This window comes from Lynx rufus, unplaced genomic scaffold (genome assembly GCF_022079265.1).
Source record: "Lynx rufus isolate CCGP_SWC_20201006 ecotype Redwood Valley unplaced genomic scaffold, mLynRuf1.p SCAF_57, whole genome shotgun sequence".
In the NCBI taxonomy this organism is placed as follows: domain Eukaryota; kingdom Metazoa; phylum Chordata; class Mammalia; order Carnivora; family Felidae; genus Lynx; species Lynx rufus.
In genome coordinates this window covers 385,663-401,408 of record NW_025814875.1, presented here as the reverse complement: position 1 = coordinate 401,408, position 15,746 = coordinate 385,663, and the positions used below count along the sequence as shown (strand labels likewise).

Genomic DNA, 15,746 nt, shown 5'->3' with positions numbered 1-15,746 from the left:
TCCGTAAGGCCTCACGCTCGCCCCTGCCTTGCAAATGCCCCACGGAGGGGGGGGGGGGGTGTGCCGGCAGCCGTAGGGTCTCAGGAACCGCACCCCACCCCCCCACGGCGGCGGACCCCGGTCCGCGCTAACCCCCTCAAAGACGCCGCAGCCCACCTCTGGCCGCTGCGCGCCCCCCTGCCATTACCGCACAGAGGGCGGCCACACCCCTGGGCGCGGCAGGGCGCGGAGCCCGGGACGAAGCCGGCTCAGTCCCACCCCTCGGGGCACGGTTCCCGCCGGCGCGACCCCTCGGGCTGTCTGGTCTTCCGCAGGGCAAGGCGGCGGCCCCGGACGCCCAAGCCCCCTTCCCAGCCCCCAGACATGGCCCGGGGCGGCGATCAGAGCTGGCGTCCCGGGGAGTCGGACGGGCAGCCGGAGGAGCGGACCGCCCAGAACAGCAGGTGGGCCGGCGGGGTCTCGCGGGGGTGGGGTGGGGTGGGGTGGGGCGGGCGAGCCCGGGGCGGGGGGCGTCGGGAGTCAGGTGTCCAGTCCAGCTCCTGGTGAGCGGGGGATCCGCAGCCGGAGGCTGGGTGACATAGACGTCGGGGGTCAGGGGCCGAACGAGCCGGGCGCGGGCGCTGAGCACCGGGTGAGTCGGACGTCGGGGATCCGGCGTCCAGCTCCGGGCGAGCCGAGGGCTTCGGGGGCGGGGCGAGCCGGGCGCGGTGGCAGGGCACCAGTGAGTCGGCCGTCGGGGGTCGCGGTCGGGGTCGGGGGTCCCGGCCGCGCACCCGCTGCCCCGCCCGCCCGGGCGCCGCCGGAACCTCCGCGAAGGTTCTGGGCCTTTGTGGCGTCACCGTCTCCTCGCGGAACCTTCCGCCGGCGCCGAATAAAACCCGCGGCGGAGGCGCCGGAGGCCGAGTGCGGCGGCCCCGGGCGGCGGGCGGCGGGAGCCCAGGGCGGCGGCGGCGGCGGCGGCGGGAGCCGGAGCGGGAGCGGGAGCCGGAGCGGGACGCGCGCGCGGGCGGGCGGCGGGTCGTCCGGGGGGCGCTGACCGGCCTCGCCCGCCCCGCCCCGCCCGCAGAGCCAAGATGGTGAAGGAGACCCAGTACTACGACATCCTGGGGGTGAAGCCCAGCGCGTCCCCGGAGGAGATCAAGAAGGCCTACCGGAAGCTGGCGCTCAAGTACCACCCGGACAAGAACCCGGATGAGGGCGAGAAGGTGCGGCGGGCTGGGGCCGGGCACTGGCGGCGGTCGTCGGCGGGGCCGGGTCGGGGTCCGGGGGCTGGGGTTGTGGGCCGGGGCCGGGTCGGGGGCCGGGGGCTGGGGCCGCGGTCGGGGCCGGGCATAGGCGGCGGGGGCCCGAGCTGCGGCGGGCCTGGGCTTCCGTCGGGGTCGGGTCGGGTGCAGGACTAAGGCTGCAGCGAGGCTGGGGCCGGGGTCGGGGACAGGCGGTGGGGTCCCGGACTGGGGTTGGGGCCCAGGGGCTAGGGTCGGGTCGGGCATAGGTGTCTGGGGCCCGGGGTGCGGCGGGGGTGGGAGCGGGCTCGGCGACAGGCCATGGGGGCTGGGGTCCGGGACAGGTTGCTAGGGCCCTGGGCTGGGGTTGGGGACAGGCGCCTGGCCACGGGCTGCGGGCTGCTGTGGAGGCTGGAGTCGGGGTTGGGGCTCAGGGGCTGGAGCTGGGGTCCTGCCGCGCATAGGGGGCGGGGCCCAGGCTGTGGCTGGGCTGGGGTCAGGGTTGGTGGCCGGGAAGCCTGGTGGGCACACCGCTGGAGGGAAGTTCTGCAGAAGGGCAGCCAGCAACCCAGTGAACTGAGGCACACGGCACCAGAAGTTTGTGCACTCGCCAGGAGCAACTGGGTTGAACTGTTCTGTGCTCATCCCTTGACGCACAAACCCCAGGGGTGAGTTTCTCGCTAGGACCTGAGACAAACCCGGTGTCAGTCAGCTGAACCGCTGGCCAGATTTGGTCTGTGTGTCTATCTCCCGTCAGGCATTGAATAATCACATTTATTAAGCAGGAACGGAGAGATTTCTGCCCGGATACATCATTTTGCAGGAATATTCCAGGTTTTCTGTGACGAATGACCCACAGTTGATTCCAAGTATCAATAATAGGCTGGAGAATTCTGTAATAGGCACCTGAATTCAACTGTTTGCTGTTCCTGGGAACAGAGCCGGCCTCCTTGGGCTCACTATGCGCCTGACCGGGGACTGGAGGGACCCCGTGTGGATCCTTGGGACAGTCTGTTGGCCTGTCCACTCCTCCCTCCACTTTCTGCCACTTTCTTATAAAACTTGGTGTCCGATGACGTTGGGGAGGTGGACTTTTGTAGTTGCTGGCAGCACGGGCTGTCACCCTTGAGGCCGCAGGCACCCATCCAGCACTTGGACCTGTGGCAACGGGGCTAGCGTGAGTGCCCGCCTGTGTTCGCTGCCCCGTGCTGGAGGAGGCTCCTTCAGGAAGGTTGGCCGGTGGCAACAGTGATAGAATATTTATATTTAGCCACATGTGCCGAATGTGGCTGTCACAAGCTTAACATGCTTTCCTGCGAGACCGTTTTGTCTTGTCACTCACTCGAATTCTTTCCTCTATATTTAGATGGCTTACTGTAGCTTTGAAAGTCACCGGTGTTCTGCACGGCGTCGGTGTCTCATAGACGTGCTCCCAGATTCGCCGTGGCCCGTTTCTGAGACTCTCCCTTAATGAGAGCGTAGCCGGGCTTCTCACTCAGTGTTTCGGAGGCTGGCTAGAGACAGCCTGGGGGAAAGCCTCCTGACCCCAGTTTCAGGTCAGGTCTCCTGGCACTTTCCAGGAGTGAGTTCATGACCGTGTGCGCACAGCTGGACTGACTGTGCCATTGCTGTCCCGAAGCTGTTTTAAACCGGACCCGAGCTGTCCCACGTTCCCATAGGCGTTGTCCTGTAGAAACCCGTCCCACAGCTTATTTTCGGGCACCAAATGGGTGTTCCGTAAATGAGTCTCTTGATGGTGAAGTCTGGTATGTTCCCCTCTGCCTGCCTCTCTGGTATGTTCCGTGATGTCCCCCGTCCCCGCCTTCCATGAGGGGGATACGGGGATACGACCCTTCAGTTTGGTTGTTGGCTGAAGCTCTGGTGGGCTGCCTCTGAGCCAAACTCCAAGTCACCGGGCCGGTCTCCTGCGCCTGTGCTCGCCATTGCACGGTCGCGGGCCTGGTGTCTGGCTGTGGCTGGATGGGGGAGGGGGGGTGTGCATGCCCTGTAGGGGGCGGTTCCGGAGGGAAGGTTTTGCAGTGGAGGGGGCATCGGGCGCTCCGTGAAAATTGGGTCGGAGATCACAGGGGGCGAGGAGACTGGCCACAATTCATAGAAACTCTGTGCCATAGGGTTCCCTAGACTCACTCATTCTTCACCAGATGCCTCCTTCCCGGGCCTCTTGTGTGCTGGGCACACTGCGTAGACCTTGTGTTGTCTGCTCAAGTCTGTGTGCAGTTCTCACCCACTTGACGTGTCACAGGTAGAGTATTTTCTTCCCAGGTTTGTCACTGTATTATTAATGTCTCTTCAAAAATAGATGAAGCCGGTCTTTCCGCCCTGCAGGGAGACCGCTAAGATGGCCGTTGGCCTTTGTTTTGGGCCCTGTTGTCCTGTGTTGCTAAGCACCGGGCGGCCGTGTTTGTCGCCAGGTGCCCTGTGGAGTCCGCAGTCCCCTCGTCCCGCCAGCTTTCCGTGGGCCCTTCTGGCGGGACCAGTAAGCCAGTCCCTCTCGGGCAGGGCTGGGGGCATCTGGACTGCTACCCTGATCAGCTTGAGATGCATCCCGTCTTTTGGCCCGTTGCGCCGTAAATTTTAGTTTGGATCGTAGATGTTCAAGCTGAAAAATCGTAAAAGAGAGCATAACAGTACGGGAAATACCGGAATGTAGAGAAAAACCGCCTGGCACACGTCGCCCTAACTGCCGTGAGGGTGCCTCTTTGCCGGCAGCTCTTTCCGGGGGGGTCAGACGTGGTCATCCCGGCACATGTTTTTCTCGCTGCATGGTATTTTATCAAAAGTACTTTTCCAAGCCGAGACATCATTCCAGAGCCGTCTTTTCCTCGCTGCGCAGTAATCTCGTTAAGGTGGGTGGCGAATGATCGCAGACTGAAAGGTGAGCCGGTGGGAGCCCGAGTGTCCAGCAGAGAGGCGAACCTGAACTGGGGTCTAGAGTGCTGCAGCTCAGGAGGGGGGGGCGACGGGCTGGTAGAAGTGGGAGCCCCCTCCCACGTGGGACACGGCCTCCCGGACAGGCCGTCGCTGCTGCTCCCTCAGACTAACCGTGGGGTCAGTTAAGTCCAGGTGCCTTTCGGGCATCCAGGAGATTTGGCTTCCTGTGGAAATTCTCAGGGAGCGTACCTCGTCCCTGACACACAGGCCCAGGAACTCGGGTCGGGGGGGGGGGGAGCCTGGTCTCCCTGCTGTCAGAGCTAACGTCCCGGGCACCTAATCCCCACACTCTGCTGTGCAGAGCGGTGGTCGTGACTGGTGCCTGCCGCTTTCCGCTTTGCGGAAATGCGGAGAATTAACTTAGCAGAAGGTCTGGCTGCCTGAGCAGGATCCGATGTCCCTTGAAGACTTAATTTTTAAAATTACCTCGTTACTAGCTGTCGTTTGTTGATCAGGTACACGTTAGATCTCTGCCCGGCATCTGTAACGCAAGAGGAAATGTAGTACTTCTGTCAGATTTGCAGACGTGTCTATTTTAAGTTTATTTAGAGAGAGAAGGTGCACACACACTCATGTGCAAGCAGGGCGGGTGCAGAGACAGCGAGAGTCCCAGGCAGGCTGCGCGCTGTCAGCACAGAGCCCGACTCGGGGTCGAACCCACGAACCGTGAGATCGTGACCTGAGCCGAAATCGAGTCCGACACTTGACCGGCCGAGCCCCCCAGGCGCCCCCGTGTTTGTGGCTTCATAGCACGTTTTCTGTGTGTTTTACGGAGGCAGCTGCCTTACGGGATATTCACGTAGAGCCTTGTCTCAGACCGGGGAGTGCCTCTGGAGGGCCGGGACCCCGCGTCCTGTGTGCGTTTCTGAAGCCCCGCCAGAATCAAGCCGTTCATCTAACGAGTACCAAGTGCCTTCCACACGCCACGCGTCCCTCTGGGTCCCAGCAGGGGACGAAGCTGTCCCAGCTGCAGTGGGGGTTCAGTCTGAGGATACGTGCGGTCTGGCCTTGGCGCCCCGTGGCCCGGGCCGACTCACTGTGGCGCCGGCAGCTGGCATGAGCACGAGAGGCGGGACACGGGCGAGGTCGCGGCGGTCGCCTCTGCGGAGCGGGCCTGGGGTGTGGCGAGCACGGATGCGCTGGAGATACTTTATACTGTCCTAACTTTATGTTGAAAGCTTGCACACACGGACGGAAAGATGGAGGTAGGAGTGTGAACACGCGCGTTTCGTTCACCAGCTTCTCGCACTGTAAACGTGTCACTGTGTCTGCTCTACCTGTCTCTTCACGGTTACCCGAAGCTGCACCCAGCGTGAGCTCTCGGCCCAGAAAGTTGGCAGGTCTCGCCGAGGAAAACCCACATCCCCGCCCGGATCAGCCGTACGCCCCTCCCCCAAGGAACAAATTCACATGTCTCCTCTTGTCCCAGTGTCTTCTCTAGCCATTGTTCCCCAGTCCAGGGTCACATTGCATTTAGTTTTCTAGAATGTCTTTCAATTGGGGTTTTCTGACATTTTTTTTTAATAACTGGTTGCCAGTGACACAGTTTCGGCAGGAGGGCGACGCATGGGGTGTTTCGTCCACTTTGGGGCCTTGGATGTAAACATTGGGAGGCAGATGAGATGTGAGGAGAGAGGTTTTGGTGCTGGCGGGAGGCGAGATGGGGAGCCCGAGGGCAAGGTCAGGAGGACAGATGCGCGGGGACAGGTACATGTGGGGACAGCTGCGCGTGGGGACGGGTGCACGCACGGGCGTCTGTAACTGAGTTTCGTGCTAGGGAAGCAGGGGAGCTCTCCTGAGCTGGGAGACGGCCGCACCCGGGGGCGGGGGGGGGGGGGGGGGGGGGGGGCGGGGGGCCAGGGTGCCATCGGGTGGTAGGTGGAGCCCCGGGCGGCCGAGGCTGGAGGAGCTCCCCTTGCTCTCCCGAGAGGCCCTGCCACCAGCCCCTCACTCGGCTGGCCCTGTTTCCCGGAGAAGCCAGGTTCCAGAGGGCGCAGGCTGCTGGCGTCGGGGGAGTAGGTGCAGAATGTGTCTGCCGTGGCGTCTGTGATGGTGGGTGTGCCTCACAAAGTCCTCAAACCTCCTCTCTCTCATTGTAATCTCTCTCTCTCTCTCTCTCTCTCTCTCTCTCTCTCTCTCGTTTCATCTTAAAGTTTAAGCTCATATCCCAGGCATACGAAGTGCTTTCGGATCCAAAGAAAAGGGACATTTATGACCAGGGTGGTGAACAGGCGATTAAGGAAGGAGGCTCGGGCAGCCCCAGCTTCTCGTCGCCCATGGACATATTTGACATGTTCTTTGGTGGCGGGGGACGGATGGCAAGAGAGAGAAGAGGTAAATACTTGCTGAAGACGTTCGGCAAATTTTATAGTTTTCAGATCATACGTGTTATTGGAATCAAGACGGGTTATGCCTTAACAGGGCACACACGTCATGTTTGGGGGTCTCTAGCTTTAAATGGTTCACCCCTTAGCGGGTATCCAGGCACCTGGAGTGTCTCAGCACACGTGCCACTGACCTGACACCCTCCAGACACGACCTGAAAGGGAGCAAGTGCACTGGCGGCCAGGAAGGAGGTTCATCTTGCCCTCTGCTCCTCTGTCCTTGGGGTCAGGCCCCTGAGTGCCCTGAGGGACATAATGGCACCTGCTGACTCTGCCCCCTGTCTGGCCAGGGGCCCTGCGCTCTGTGTGGCTGGCACTCTGCAGTGTGGCCTTGTTTTCTCAGCCCGCTCCAGTTTTCCAGGTGACACGATTCACCCCCTTCTCTCTGGAACGTGTTGTGGGTTAGCGGCTTCATCCCCGGGGGCTGCAGGAGGGACCGGCCTTGGCTGAGTGGCCCCAGGCTGCTGTTTCTGATTCTGGGATTTGCTTTTCCGCCTCATCCTTCCCACCAGGCTGTGTCCTCTGCCGCCTCTGTTAGCCGTGGTCGCGAATTGCCCCTTCCCCCTTCTGGTTCCCTGTCGATGATCTGCTTTGGACCTTGAAACCAGATAGATAGCCAAGCTTGTTAAAATCCTGGGTAAAATCAGAAGAAGCAAGCTCTGCGTTGGGGTTTAAGAGGGGTGGTTTGGGTCGGCAAGAGGCCCTGGGCGAATAAGGGGGTTTTGTTTTTATGACAGACACTGAGCTTCAGAAGCTTGGCTGTCAAGTCTTGAACACGGGGAGCCGAAAATCACGCGGAGGTTAGGAAAGTCTCCCCCCGTGGTCTGGGTGTGTAGCCGCTCCTGTCAGTGACGTTATGGACACGATTAAAACCGTGGGTGCCCTCACTGCCCTGAGATGAACCACTTCACGCCCTGAATCAAGTTGTGTCTCAAAGTTGACGGCCAGGAAACGGCAGCTTGTCTTGGGGATTGTGAGGGTCCCACGGGCAGCAGGGGAGCGGGGGCCTTGTCTTGGGGAGCGTGAGGGTCCCACGGTGGGGGGGGGGGGTTCCGACCCTGTGGGTCACCATAGACTCCCACCCCAAAGATGCAGGGGAGAGTTCCCACTTGGCCACAGACGACAGAAGGGCTCAAAGAGTAGAGAGCATTACGCTCGGGGGAGAGTAGAATTCCAGTTAAAGTGCCTAGACTGCTGGTCCTGCCTCCCCTGTGCGGGAGAGGCCCTGTCGTGGGGAAGAGCAGCGACCCCGGGCCGGGTCCCCCAGTGATCGCTCCGTCCTCAGGGGGGTGCTGAGAAAGCAAAGACGGGAAGTCGTTTTGTCCACATCTATCAATGACTGGACAGAATTGGTTCTGGCTGGCAGAGGCCCGGAGGGTGGGCCGGTGAGATGGGAGCACCGGGACAATGAGTGATGGGTGTGGCTCTGGGCTCTGGAGGTGCCCGCATCTGGGGGTCCCGTGGGCACGTTTAATACCATATTCCCAGGTGTTCTTTCTCCCTCTCCTAAGGCAAGAATGTCGTACATCAGCTGTCTGTAACTCTCGAAGATTTATATAACGGAGTCACAAAGAAGCTGGCCCTCCAGAAAAACGTAATTTGTGAAAAATGTGAAGGTAAAAATTAACGTTTGAATGAGTCACATGGGTCTGATCCCTTAGAGGACGAAACGGTTCTGGTTTACAGTTCAGAGGAAAATACTTGGTTTTTTCGAACATGAGGGTCAAACAGATTGCAAACTGGTAGTCTAAGGGCCAAATCTGTGTTACTCTGCCCTGTACGTTTTTATATGGAGTGACTTTTTTTTTAACACGTTAATTTAAAAAATTTAAAAGTCGGGTGCCTGGGTAGTTCAGTCGGCTAAGCATTCGAAGCTTGACGTCAGCCTGGGTCTTGATCTCGGGGTTGAGTCCAAGCCCTGAGCTGGGCTCCACGCTGAGTGTGGAGGCTAATTAAAAAAAAAAAAAAAATTGGGGGCGCCTGGGTGGCGCAGTCGGTTGAGCGTCCGACTTCAGCCAGGTCACGATCTCGCGGTCCGTGAGTTCGAGCCCCGCGTCGGGCTCTGGGCTGATGGCTCGGAGCCTGGAGCCTGTTTCCGATTCTGTGTCTCCCTCTCTCTCTGCCCCTCCCCCGTTCATGCTCTGTCTCTCTCTGTCCCAAAAATAAATAAAAAAACGTTGAAAAAAAAAATAAAAAAAAAATAAAAATTTAAAGTCAAGATGATTCACCTAACTTAGGGGTCAGCAAACTTTTTCTGTAAAGGGCTAGATAGTGTTTCAGGCTTGTGGGCCGCGTGGTCTCTGGGGACCATTCAACTCTCAGTGCGCCAGCAGCCGTTGGCATAAATGAGCAGACGTGCCCGTGTTCCAGTGAAGCTTTGTAAAACCGGGCAGCTGGGCATAGTTCACCACACCTTGAGTTGTTTTTTATTTTTTTTTATTTTTTAATGTGTATTTTTGAGAGCGAGAGAGCGGGAGCAGGGGAGGGGCAGAGAGAGGAGGAGACAGAGAGTCCGAAGCAGGCTCCAGGCTCCCAGCTGTCAGCACAGAGCCCGACACGGGGCTCGAACTCACGAACCGTGAGACCATGACCTGAGCTGAAGTCGGACACTCAACCCACTGAGCCACCCAGGCGCCCCACGAACACAAGTTTTAAAAACAGGATTTTTCAAGCAAAATCGTATCTGGTGACCTCGGACGCACGTTGTCCTGAGTCGGCCGAGCGGGGGAGCCACCCCTCCAGTTCTCGCGGCCGGGCCCACTCGGCCACCTGTGGGCAGGGGAGAAGAAGACATGGCTGAGGAAGCCCGAGGGATGAACTGGCTTGGTGTGGCCGGGACCGCGAACCTTCGCGACCCCACGTTTACGTCTGGATGCTACCCGCTCCGTTAGAATCGCCCAGACTCTCCTGCGTTGCTCTCCGTGACTGTAAACAGTCCGGTCCCCCCGCGTCCCCGTGCCCCCTGTGCCCTGGTGCCCAGCTCTGCTTCCTGCCCCCCAGGTGTTGGCGGGAAGAAGGGCTCTGTGGAGAAGTGTCCCCTGTGCAAGGGCCGCGGGATGCAGGTGCACATCCAACAGGTCGGGCCGGGCGTGGTGCAGCAGATCCAGACCGTGTGCGTCGAGTGCAAGGGCCAGGGCGAGCGCATCAGCCCCAGGGACCGCTGTGAGATCTGCGGTGGCGCCAAGGTGACCCGTGAGAAGAAGATCATCGAGGTACACGTTGAAAAAGGTGAGGCCGCCCGGCGCCGCTCGCCGGCTGGAGGCGCTTCTCGGCGCCGACCGCGGGCGCGTGCTGGTGTCGGGAAGGGAGGTCTGTGACGCTGCAGATACTCGAGGGGCCCCGGAGGTGCCCGGAGCCCTCTTGCCTCCTCTCGTCCCCCCAGGTCCCCCCGCCGTCCCCTTCACCTGTGTGTTTGCTTGCTGAGGTCTGCTCCCTCGAGACCAAAACAACCCCCTCTCTAGGGCTTTCCAGCGCTCTGAGAGTCACTGGACCTTGATTTTGGTCAGTTGTCCTCCCGCCGTCCTCTAGCGATTCCGTTAGAGTCACTGGGAGGATCCTGGCGAACGTGGGCCGCAGAGCTCGTGCGCGTGGGGCCGCGTGCTCCTCCTGCACACGTCCCTCTGCCGCCTCGGATCCTCCCCGCCCCCGCCTTCCCCTGCCGTCTGTTGTGCCTGCGCCATCGTTAGAAGGCCTTTTTCATGGTTAGCGGTTCTCCGCAGATTATTCTGTGGGTTCCTAATCTGGTGGATATATGCTACCTGAGAGACGAGACCAAAGTGCACAACTCGATACCCAGACGGACAGGTGTTCTTAAAGGACCTCTGTTCAAGCATCCTGAACCCTGTGTCCGTGTGCCCGCAGCCCAGAGCCGCGCCCCACGCGTGCAGCGAGAAGACCGCGTGTGCGCGCTGGTGGAGGGCATCCCCGCTGCGCCATGTGGTGGGGTGGGGGGTGTGACCCCAGCCACCGCTCTGGCTCCCTCCAAGTTGGGCGGTTTGATGAGTAGAACCCCCAGAGGACTCTGTGCCACCTTCAGAGCTCTGTGGGAAGCACGGTTTTTAGGGGAAGTGCTAATCAGAGAGGATGATGTCTCACAGGTATGAAAGACGGTCAGAAGATACTGTTTCATGGAGAAGGAGATCAGGAGCCTGAGCTGGAGCCTGGCGATGTCATAATTGTGCTTGACCAGAAGGATCATAGTGTCTTTCAGAGGCGAGGCCACGACTTGATCACGAAAATGAAACTTCAGCTTTCTGAAGCCCTCTGTGGCTTCAAGAAGATGATAAAAACGCTGGACGATCGCGTGCTCGTTATCACGTCCAAGGCAGGTAATGTTTCGGAGGTGTGTCCGTCCCTGCTGTGCTGACTGCGTACGACATTGCTGGCCGCTAGCCTGGCTTCACGCTGGGGGTGGGGGACTTCCGTCACGCAAGTTAGCGTGACTTCCTCTTCCCTGAGGTCAAAATCCTCACCAACGACTTGGGAATTTTGTGAATTTTTAAAATACTCCCCTAGAAGGAAAGAGCCGGGGGGAGGAGCCTCAAACAGGAATCTTGAGGTCCAGCACTGTAACTGGGACCTGCCAGCTTAAGCTTTTAAAAATTAGTTTGGTAATTGGGGCGCCTGGGTGGCGCAGTTAAGCGTCCGACTTCAGCCAGGTCACGATCTCGCGGTCTGGGAGTTCGAGCCCCGCGTCGGGCTCTGGGCTGATGGCTTGGAGCCTGGAGCCTGTTTCCGATTCTGTGTCTCCCTCTCTCTCTGCCCCTCCCCCGTTCATGCTCTGTCTCTCTCTGTCGCAAAAATAAATAAACGTTGGAAAAAAAAAAATAAAAAAAAATACTTTATAAAAAAAAAAAATTAGTTTGGTAAGAAAACAGCCGATAACAGGCTGTGGCTGGCTCATCACGTGTCCCCGCAGCCGCTGCACTGTCAACTACAAGTGGGAGACGTTTTAAAGTAGAAATTTCCTGAGAAAAAGACGTTGCCTGTCAGCTTAGCCACGGACGCTCCCACAGACCTGCCCGTCTGCACACACGGGGGGCCCTCCCAGGACCACGGGACCACGAGGGTCCTGCAGGGCCCGGGCGCCCAGCTCGCATACGGACAGCAGGCTCCTCTGGGCCACATCCGTGTGGGCAGCAGGGCGCCTCGCAGGAAGGGCTGTGGGAGGACGGCAGGGGAGGGGCTGGGCCGGGGACCATCCGTGTCAGAGCACGTGTGCACAGGTGTGGCCAACACACCCAGGCTCCCTCCACCCCGTCGGGCCGTGAGCAGAGCGGCATCTGGGGTTTAGGGCTGCAGGGCCAGGCTGGGGCTGGGCTGGGACCCGCCCGTCCAAGGGCGGTGGCAGCCGGCACTGAGACCCCAAGGTGCGGCATAGAGAGGGGACCCCAGAGCTCCCTGCCGGTCTCCCCTCTGCCGGCTCTCGCTCGCTTCCCTCTGTGGCCTTGTTCTGTTTCTGTCGCTTTCCTCCCCCTGCTCTGCGCCCCCCTGCTGTCACAGAAGCGTATGGAATTAGATAGCCAAGGCTTTATCAGAGTTTTTTCTTTCTGAACTTTGTGTTTGGAAACAATTTCAAACCAACCAGAAGTCGTAAAAGTAAAAACAGTACAAGGACCCCCTACGTGATTTGCCCATTGTTAACATTTGACCGTTTGATCGTTTGTTGTGTGTGCGTCTGCACGTAATCAAGCCCCACGGCGTAAGGTGACACTTGCGACTCCTCCCCAGGTCCCGTTCCCCCTGGCTTGGCTTGGCGGGAAAGGCTGAGGCTCCCAGGGCCCCCGGCTAGCAGCGGTGAGCAGGTGCGGGTTCATGACCTGCTCACAGGGCCCCAGCTGATGGCGGTGCTGCTGGGCTGGTGGCTGTGTCAGCTCCGGGAAAGCTCGCCCTGGGCCACAGGGTCGGGGGTGGGTGACATGGGACCAGGCCCAGGGAAGACTACCCCCACCCCCCACCCCCGCCACCTCCCTTAGTTACAAGGAAGGGCCGGGGCCCCGGAGAGCCATCTGCTGGAGACTTCTCTTATTTCTTTCTGCATGTTTCTTCTTTTCTGCGTCCTGTCCTTTTTTCTTTTACCGTCTCTCGTTGCTCGGGCTTATTTCTTGTGGCTTCGCTGCTTTCTCATCCTGTTGCCGGAGTGCGGACGCTAGGATCCGCGAGGAAGGTGCCCCGGGAGCGGCCCACTTGTCCTCTGTCTGCCTCCTCCCGCGTGTGGCTTCCCGGCCCCCAGTTAGAGGCGGAAGCGAGAGGGGAGGAGTGGAGACAGAAGAACTTGCCACCAGACAAGCCCACGGGAGGCCCCGGGCGGGAGGGCCCAGAGGGGTCCGCGACACGCTGCGCGCGGCCTCCTCGGGCTGCTGACGGCGTTCGGCGTCTCCTCCGCCCGTTACTCCTTGTTTGTGCATTTGCGTTACTGAGCCGAGGAGCTCGCTTCTGTGGGGACCCGGCTCCTTCCTTCCTTCGCGTCAGGCGGGAGATGGCGTGTGAGGCTCGGGGGGCCTCAACGCCCGTGGTGCCTTCTGGAAAAGTAGCTGCGAGACCCCAGAGGCGGGCGGGTCGGGCTGCAGACACAGGCGCCCCCTCAGACTCCGGTGTCCTGGCTCCCGCTTCGCTTTTAAACCGGCCCCTTATGACGGGGGGGGGGGGGGGCCGCGAGGCTGTAGTGCCGCCAGGGTGCTAGCCCCCCCCCCCAGGCCACCCCCGTCTTCCTGCTTCCTAATGGAGCCTTTTGTGTGGCAGGGGAGGTGATAAAGCACGGGGACCTGAAGTGTGTGCACGACGAGGGGATGCCGATCTACAAAGCGCCCCTGGAGAAGGGGACTCTGATTATCCAGTTCTTGGTAAGTTCCCGCCCGTCCTCCGGGCCTGTCCTGGAGGTGGTGGGGGGCGGGGGGGGGGGAGCTGGGCGGGAACCAGCGCCTCTCCCTCCGGCCTCCCCTCTACAGGTCACCTTCCCCGAGAAACACTGGCTGCCTCCCGACAAGCTCCCCCAGCTGGAGGCCCTCCTGCCCCCTCGACACAAGGTGAGGGTCACGGACGACATGGACCAGGTGGAGCTGAAGGAGTTTGACCCCAGCGAGCAGGGCTGGCGCCAGCACAGGGAGGCCTACGAGGACGACGACGACGGGCCGCGGGCCGGGGTGCAGTGCCAGACGGCGTGAGCGGCGCCCTGGGTGTAAAGTTGGCACGATGAAAACGGCATCACCTCCCGGCCCCGTGTGTGGCGTGTCCGTGTGTGTGTCCAGCATCCTCAGCTGCCGAGTGTCGTCTTGGTTCTGTTGTTCTTTTGGTTGTAACTTAAGTTATAGCTTAATTTATATTTAAATGTTCCGAGTGTGAATTACCTCTGGTCTGCATACGGGATCTGTTCATTTCCATCTTCAGGAGACTTTTGAGATGCCGGTTGGCCTCACTGACACTTTGTGCTTCTGGTCGCAGGGCAGGGACCAGGGGCCTCGCCTGGGGCTGCCCCTGTGACATCCCCAGATCTAGATTCTTGAGGGCCCTCAAGAACAAAGGCACGTCTGTGGGCTGGACTGGGCTCTCGGGCCGGGCTCTCGGGCCAGGCTCACGCCGCGTGGGCTGTGGGGCCAGCGTGGTGGCTACTGTCCTGTTGGCTGGAATGGGGTGCGAGTATGGCCGTCTCTCCTGGAAGCTTCCTGGCCTTGTGGGGTCCGTGTTCCAAATGAAGCACCACCATAGCTGTTTGCGTGTGACCCCACACCTTGTTCTCTGTGGTTTTAATGATTTTTTGTTGACCGTCTTTGCTATGCTCCCACCAAAGTGCTTTCTGTAAAGAGAAGGAAGCCCTCCCGAGGGCCCCACATCCTCTGGCAGCAGCGGTGGGGGAAGCCTGGTGGGCCGGCCTGGGCGCCACGGCCCGGTCGCCCCTTCCCAGACCCAGCTCCCTGCTCTTGTCGGCTGCATGGCGGAGGGCTTCCTGCTCCCGTGATGCTGCTTTGGCGAGAAGCGCGCGGACGGGCTCTGCCGTGCCTGCGGCGTGGGCCACCGCTGTAAATGCTGGCCTGCTCCGAGGGACGACAGCTATCGCTTCACTCCCAGCAGGCCGACCGCAGCTCATGTTTAGGGTTGCCTCAGGCTCTAGCTGTTCCTGGCCCGGTCCTTCCGTGGCGGTCAGGAGAAACTGCCCCCTAAGCCGCTGGGCGGGCTAAAGCCGAGGCCGCTCGTGTGTTCCACCCTCCTTGGTTCGGCAGAAGCGGAGTTCGCCGCAGACCCGGGGCCGCCCCCAGCAGGGTCGAAGGGCACAGGAGGCCTGCGGCAGTCAGGGCGAGCGGCTGGGGGGACCAGGCATTGCTGGCTGGGGGGGGGGGGGGGCGGGGGGGGGGTAGCGGCGGGGGTGTTGGGCGTAACTTGCTCAAAATAAGGAGAGAGCGAGCCCCCCTCACCCCAGGCCTGCTTTGACCACTGGTCAGGACAGACCTAAAGCCTCCTTTTCCAACTCAGCCTGTGTGGAAATCCATTCACAAATGGACCACGGTTCCAGGGTGTTGTTTCTGTGCTGTGACTCTCCCTGCCATTGAGAACTGCTGTTGATGGGGCACAACTACGTCCAGCCCCTTCCTTGGCGCGTCAGTGGGATCTGGAAGGTGTTGCTTAAAACGTACTCCACCTGTACACTTGTCACTTTACAATTAAAACTGAGTTGGTATGAGAGATGCTTCTGGTTTTTTAAACGATCTCGAGCTCAAACGAGGGGTGTTAAGTGCCTCACATGGAGATCTGATGGGTCGGCCTCCACTGTCCTGAAGCTTGTAATTGGAGTGAGAAGGGCAAGCGTCAGCTATGGGCGACGGCTGTGGAAAGGAGGGGGCAGCCATCAAAGCCCCCCCTGTGGGTGTGGGGGGTGGGGGCGCTACAGGCAGAGGAAACGTCAAGGGCTCTGTGGTTACAGGAGGGCGACCAAGGTCGAGAGGCAGGAGAGGGAGGTGATGGGGGTTTGGGGAAAAGCCACGACCAGACTTACAGGCACACGAGGTTCTTAATAAACAGCAGCAAGCTTCAGAGTGCTAGCCATTTCCATGCCAACCAAGTTCAAGTGGCTGCTGAGAGAACCGAAGTACTGGTCCTCCGGGGAAACCGAGGCAGGGCTGGAGCCCATAGACGCTGTCAAGGCAGCCTCTCTAAAGCTAACAGAGTGCACAGTGCAGCAGCGGACGTTTTCAAA

General features: G+C 60.3%; 1 protein-coding gene across 3 annotated transcripts; it reads left to right on the top strand.

The window, feature by feature from the left end:
• The first annotated feature begins 281 nt into the window (after positions 1-281).
• Positions 282-13,905, top strand: DNAJA4 (DnaJ heat shock protein family (Hsp40) member A4). Of its 3 annotated transcripts, XM_047101109.1 has the most exons (8): positions 282-443; positions 1,067-1,205; positions 6,329-6,509; positions 8,071-8,175; positions 9,560-9,787; positions 10,657-10,887; positions 13,301-13,401; positions 13,507-13,905. In XM_047101109.1, the coding sequence occupies exons 1-8, from the start codon at positions 364-366 to the stop codon at positions 13,720-13,722; spliced, it is 1,281 nt and encodes a 426-aa protein (XP_046957065.1). In that variant the 5' UTR covers positions 282-363; the 3' UTR covers positions 13,723-13,905. The 3 variants fall into 3 exon arrangements, with proteins under 3 accessions (XP_046957065.1, XP_046957067.1, XP_046957066.1); XM_047101110.1 differs by lacking the exons at positions 282-443; positions 1,067-1,205 and adding an exon at positions 1,718-1,891; XM_047101111.1 differs by lacking the exons at positions 282-443; positions 6,329-6,509 and having other exon boundaries at positions 1,117-1,205.
• Positions 13,906-15,746: the final 1,841 nt, after the last annotated feature.

What these genes read in the sequence shown, in the direction of transcription:
- DNAJA4 (XM_047101109.1), top strand. Translation starts at nt 364, where the DNA reads ATGGCCCGGGGCGGCGATCAGAGCTGGCGTCCCGGGGAGTCGGACGGG. An exon ending in CGGACCGCCCAGAACAGCAG is followed by an intron (nt 444 to 1,066) that starts GTGGGCCGGCGG and finishes CCCCGCCCGCAG; the next exon opens with AGCCAAGATGGTGAAGGAGA. An exon ending in CGAGGTACACGTTGAAAAAG is followed by an intron (nt 9,788 to 10,656) that starts GTGAGGCCGCCC and finishes GATGTCTCACAG; the next exon opens with GTATGAAAGACGGTCAGAAG.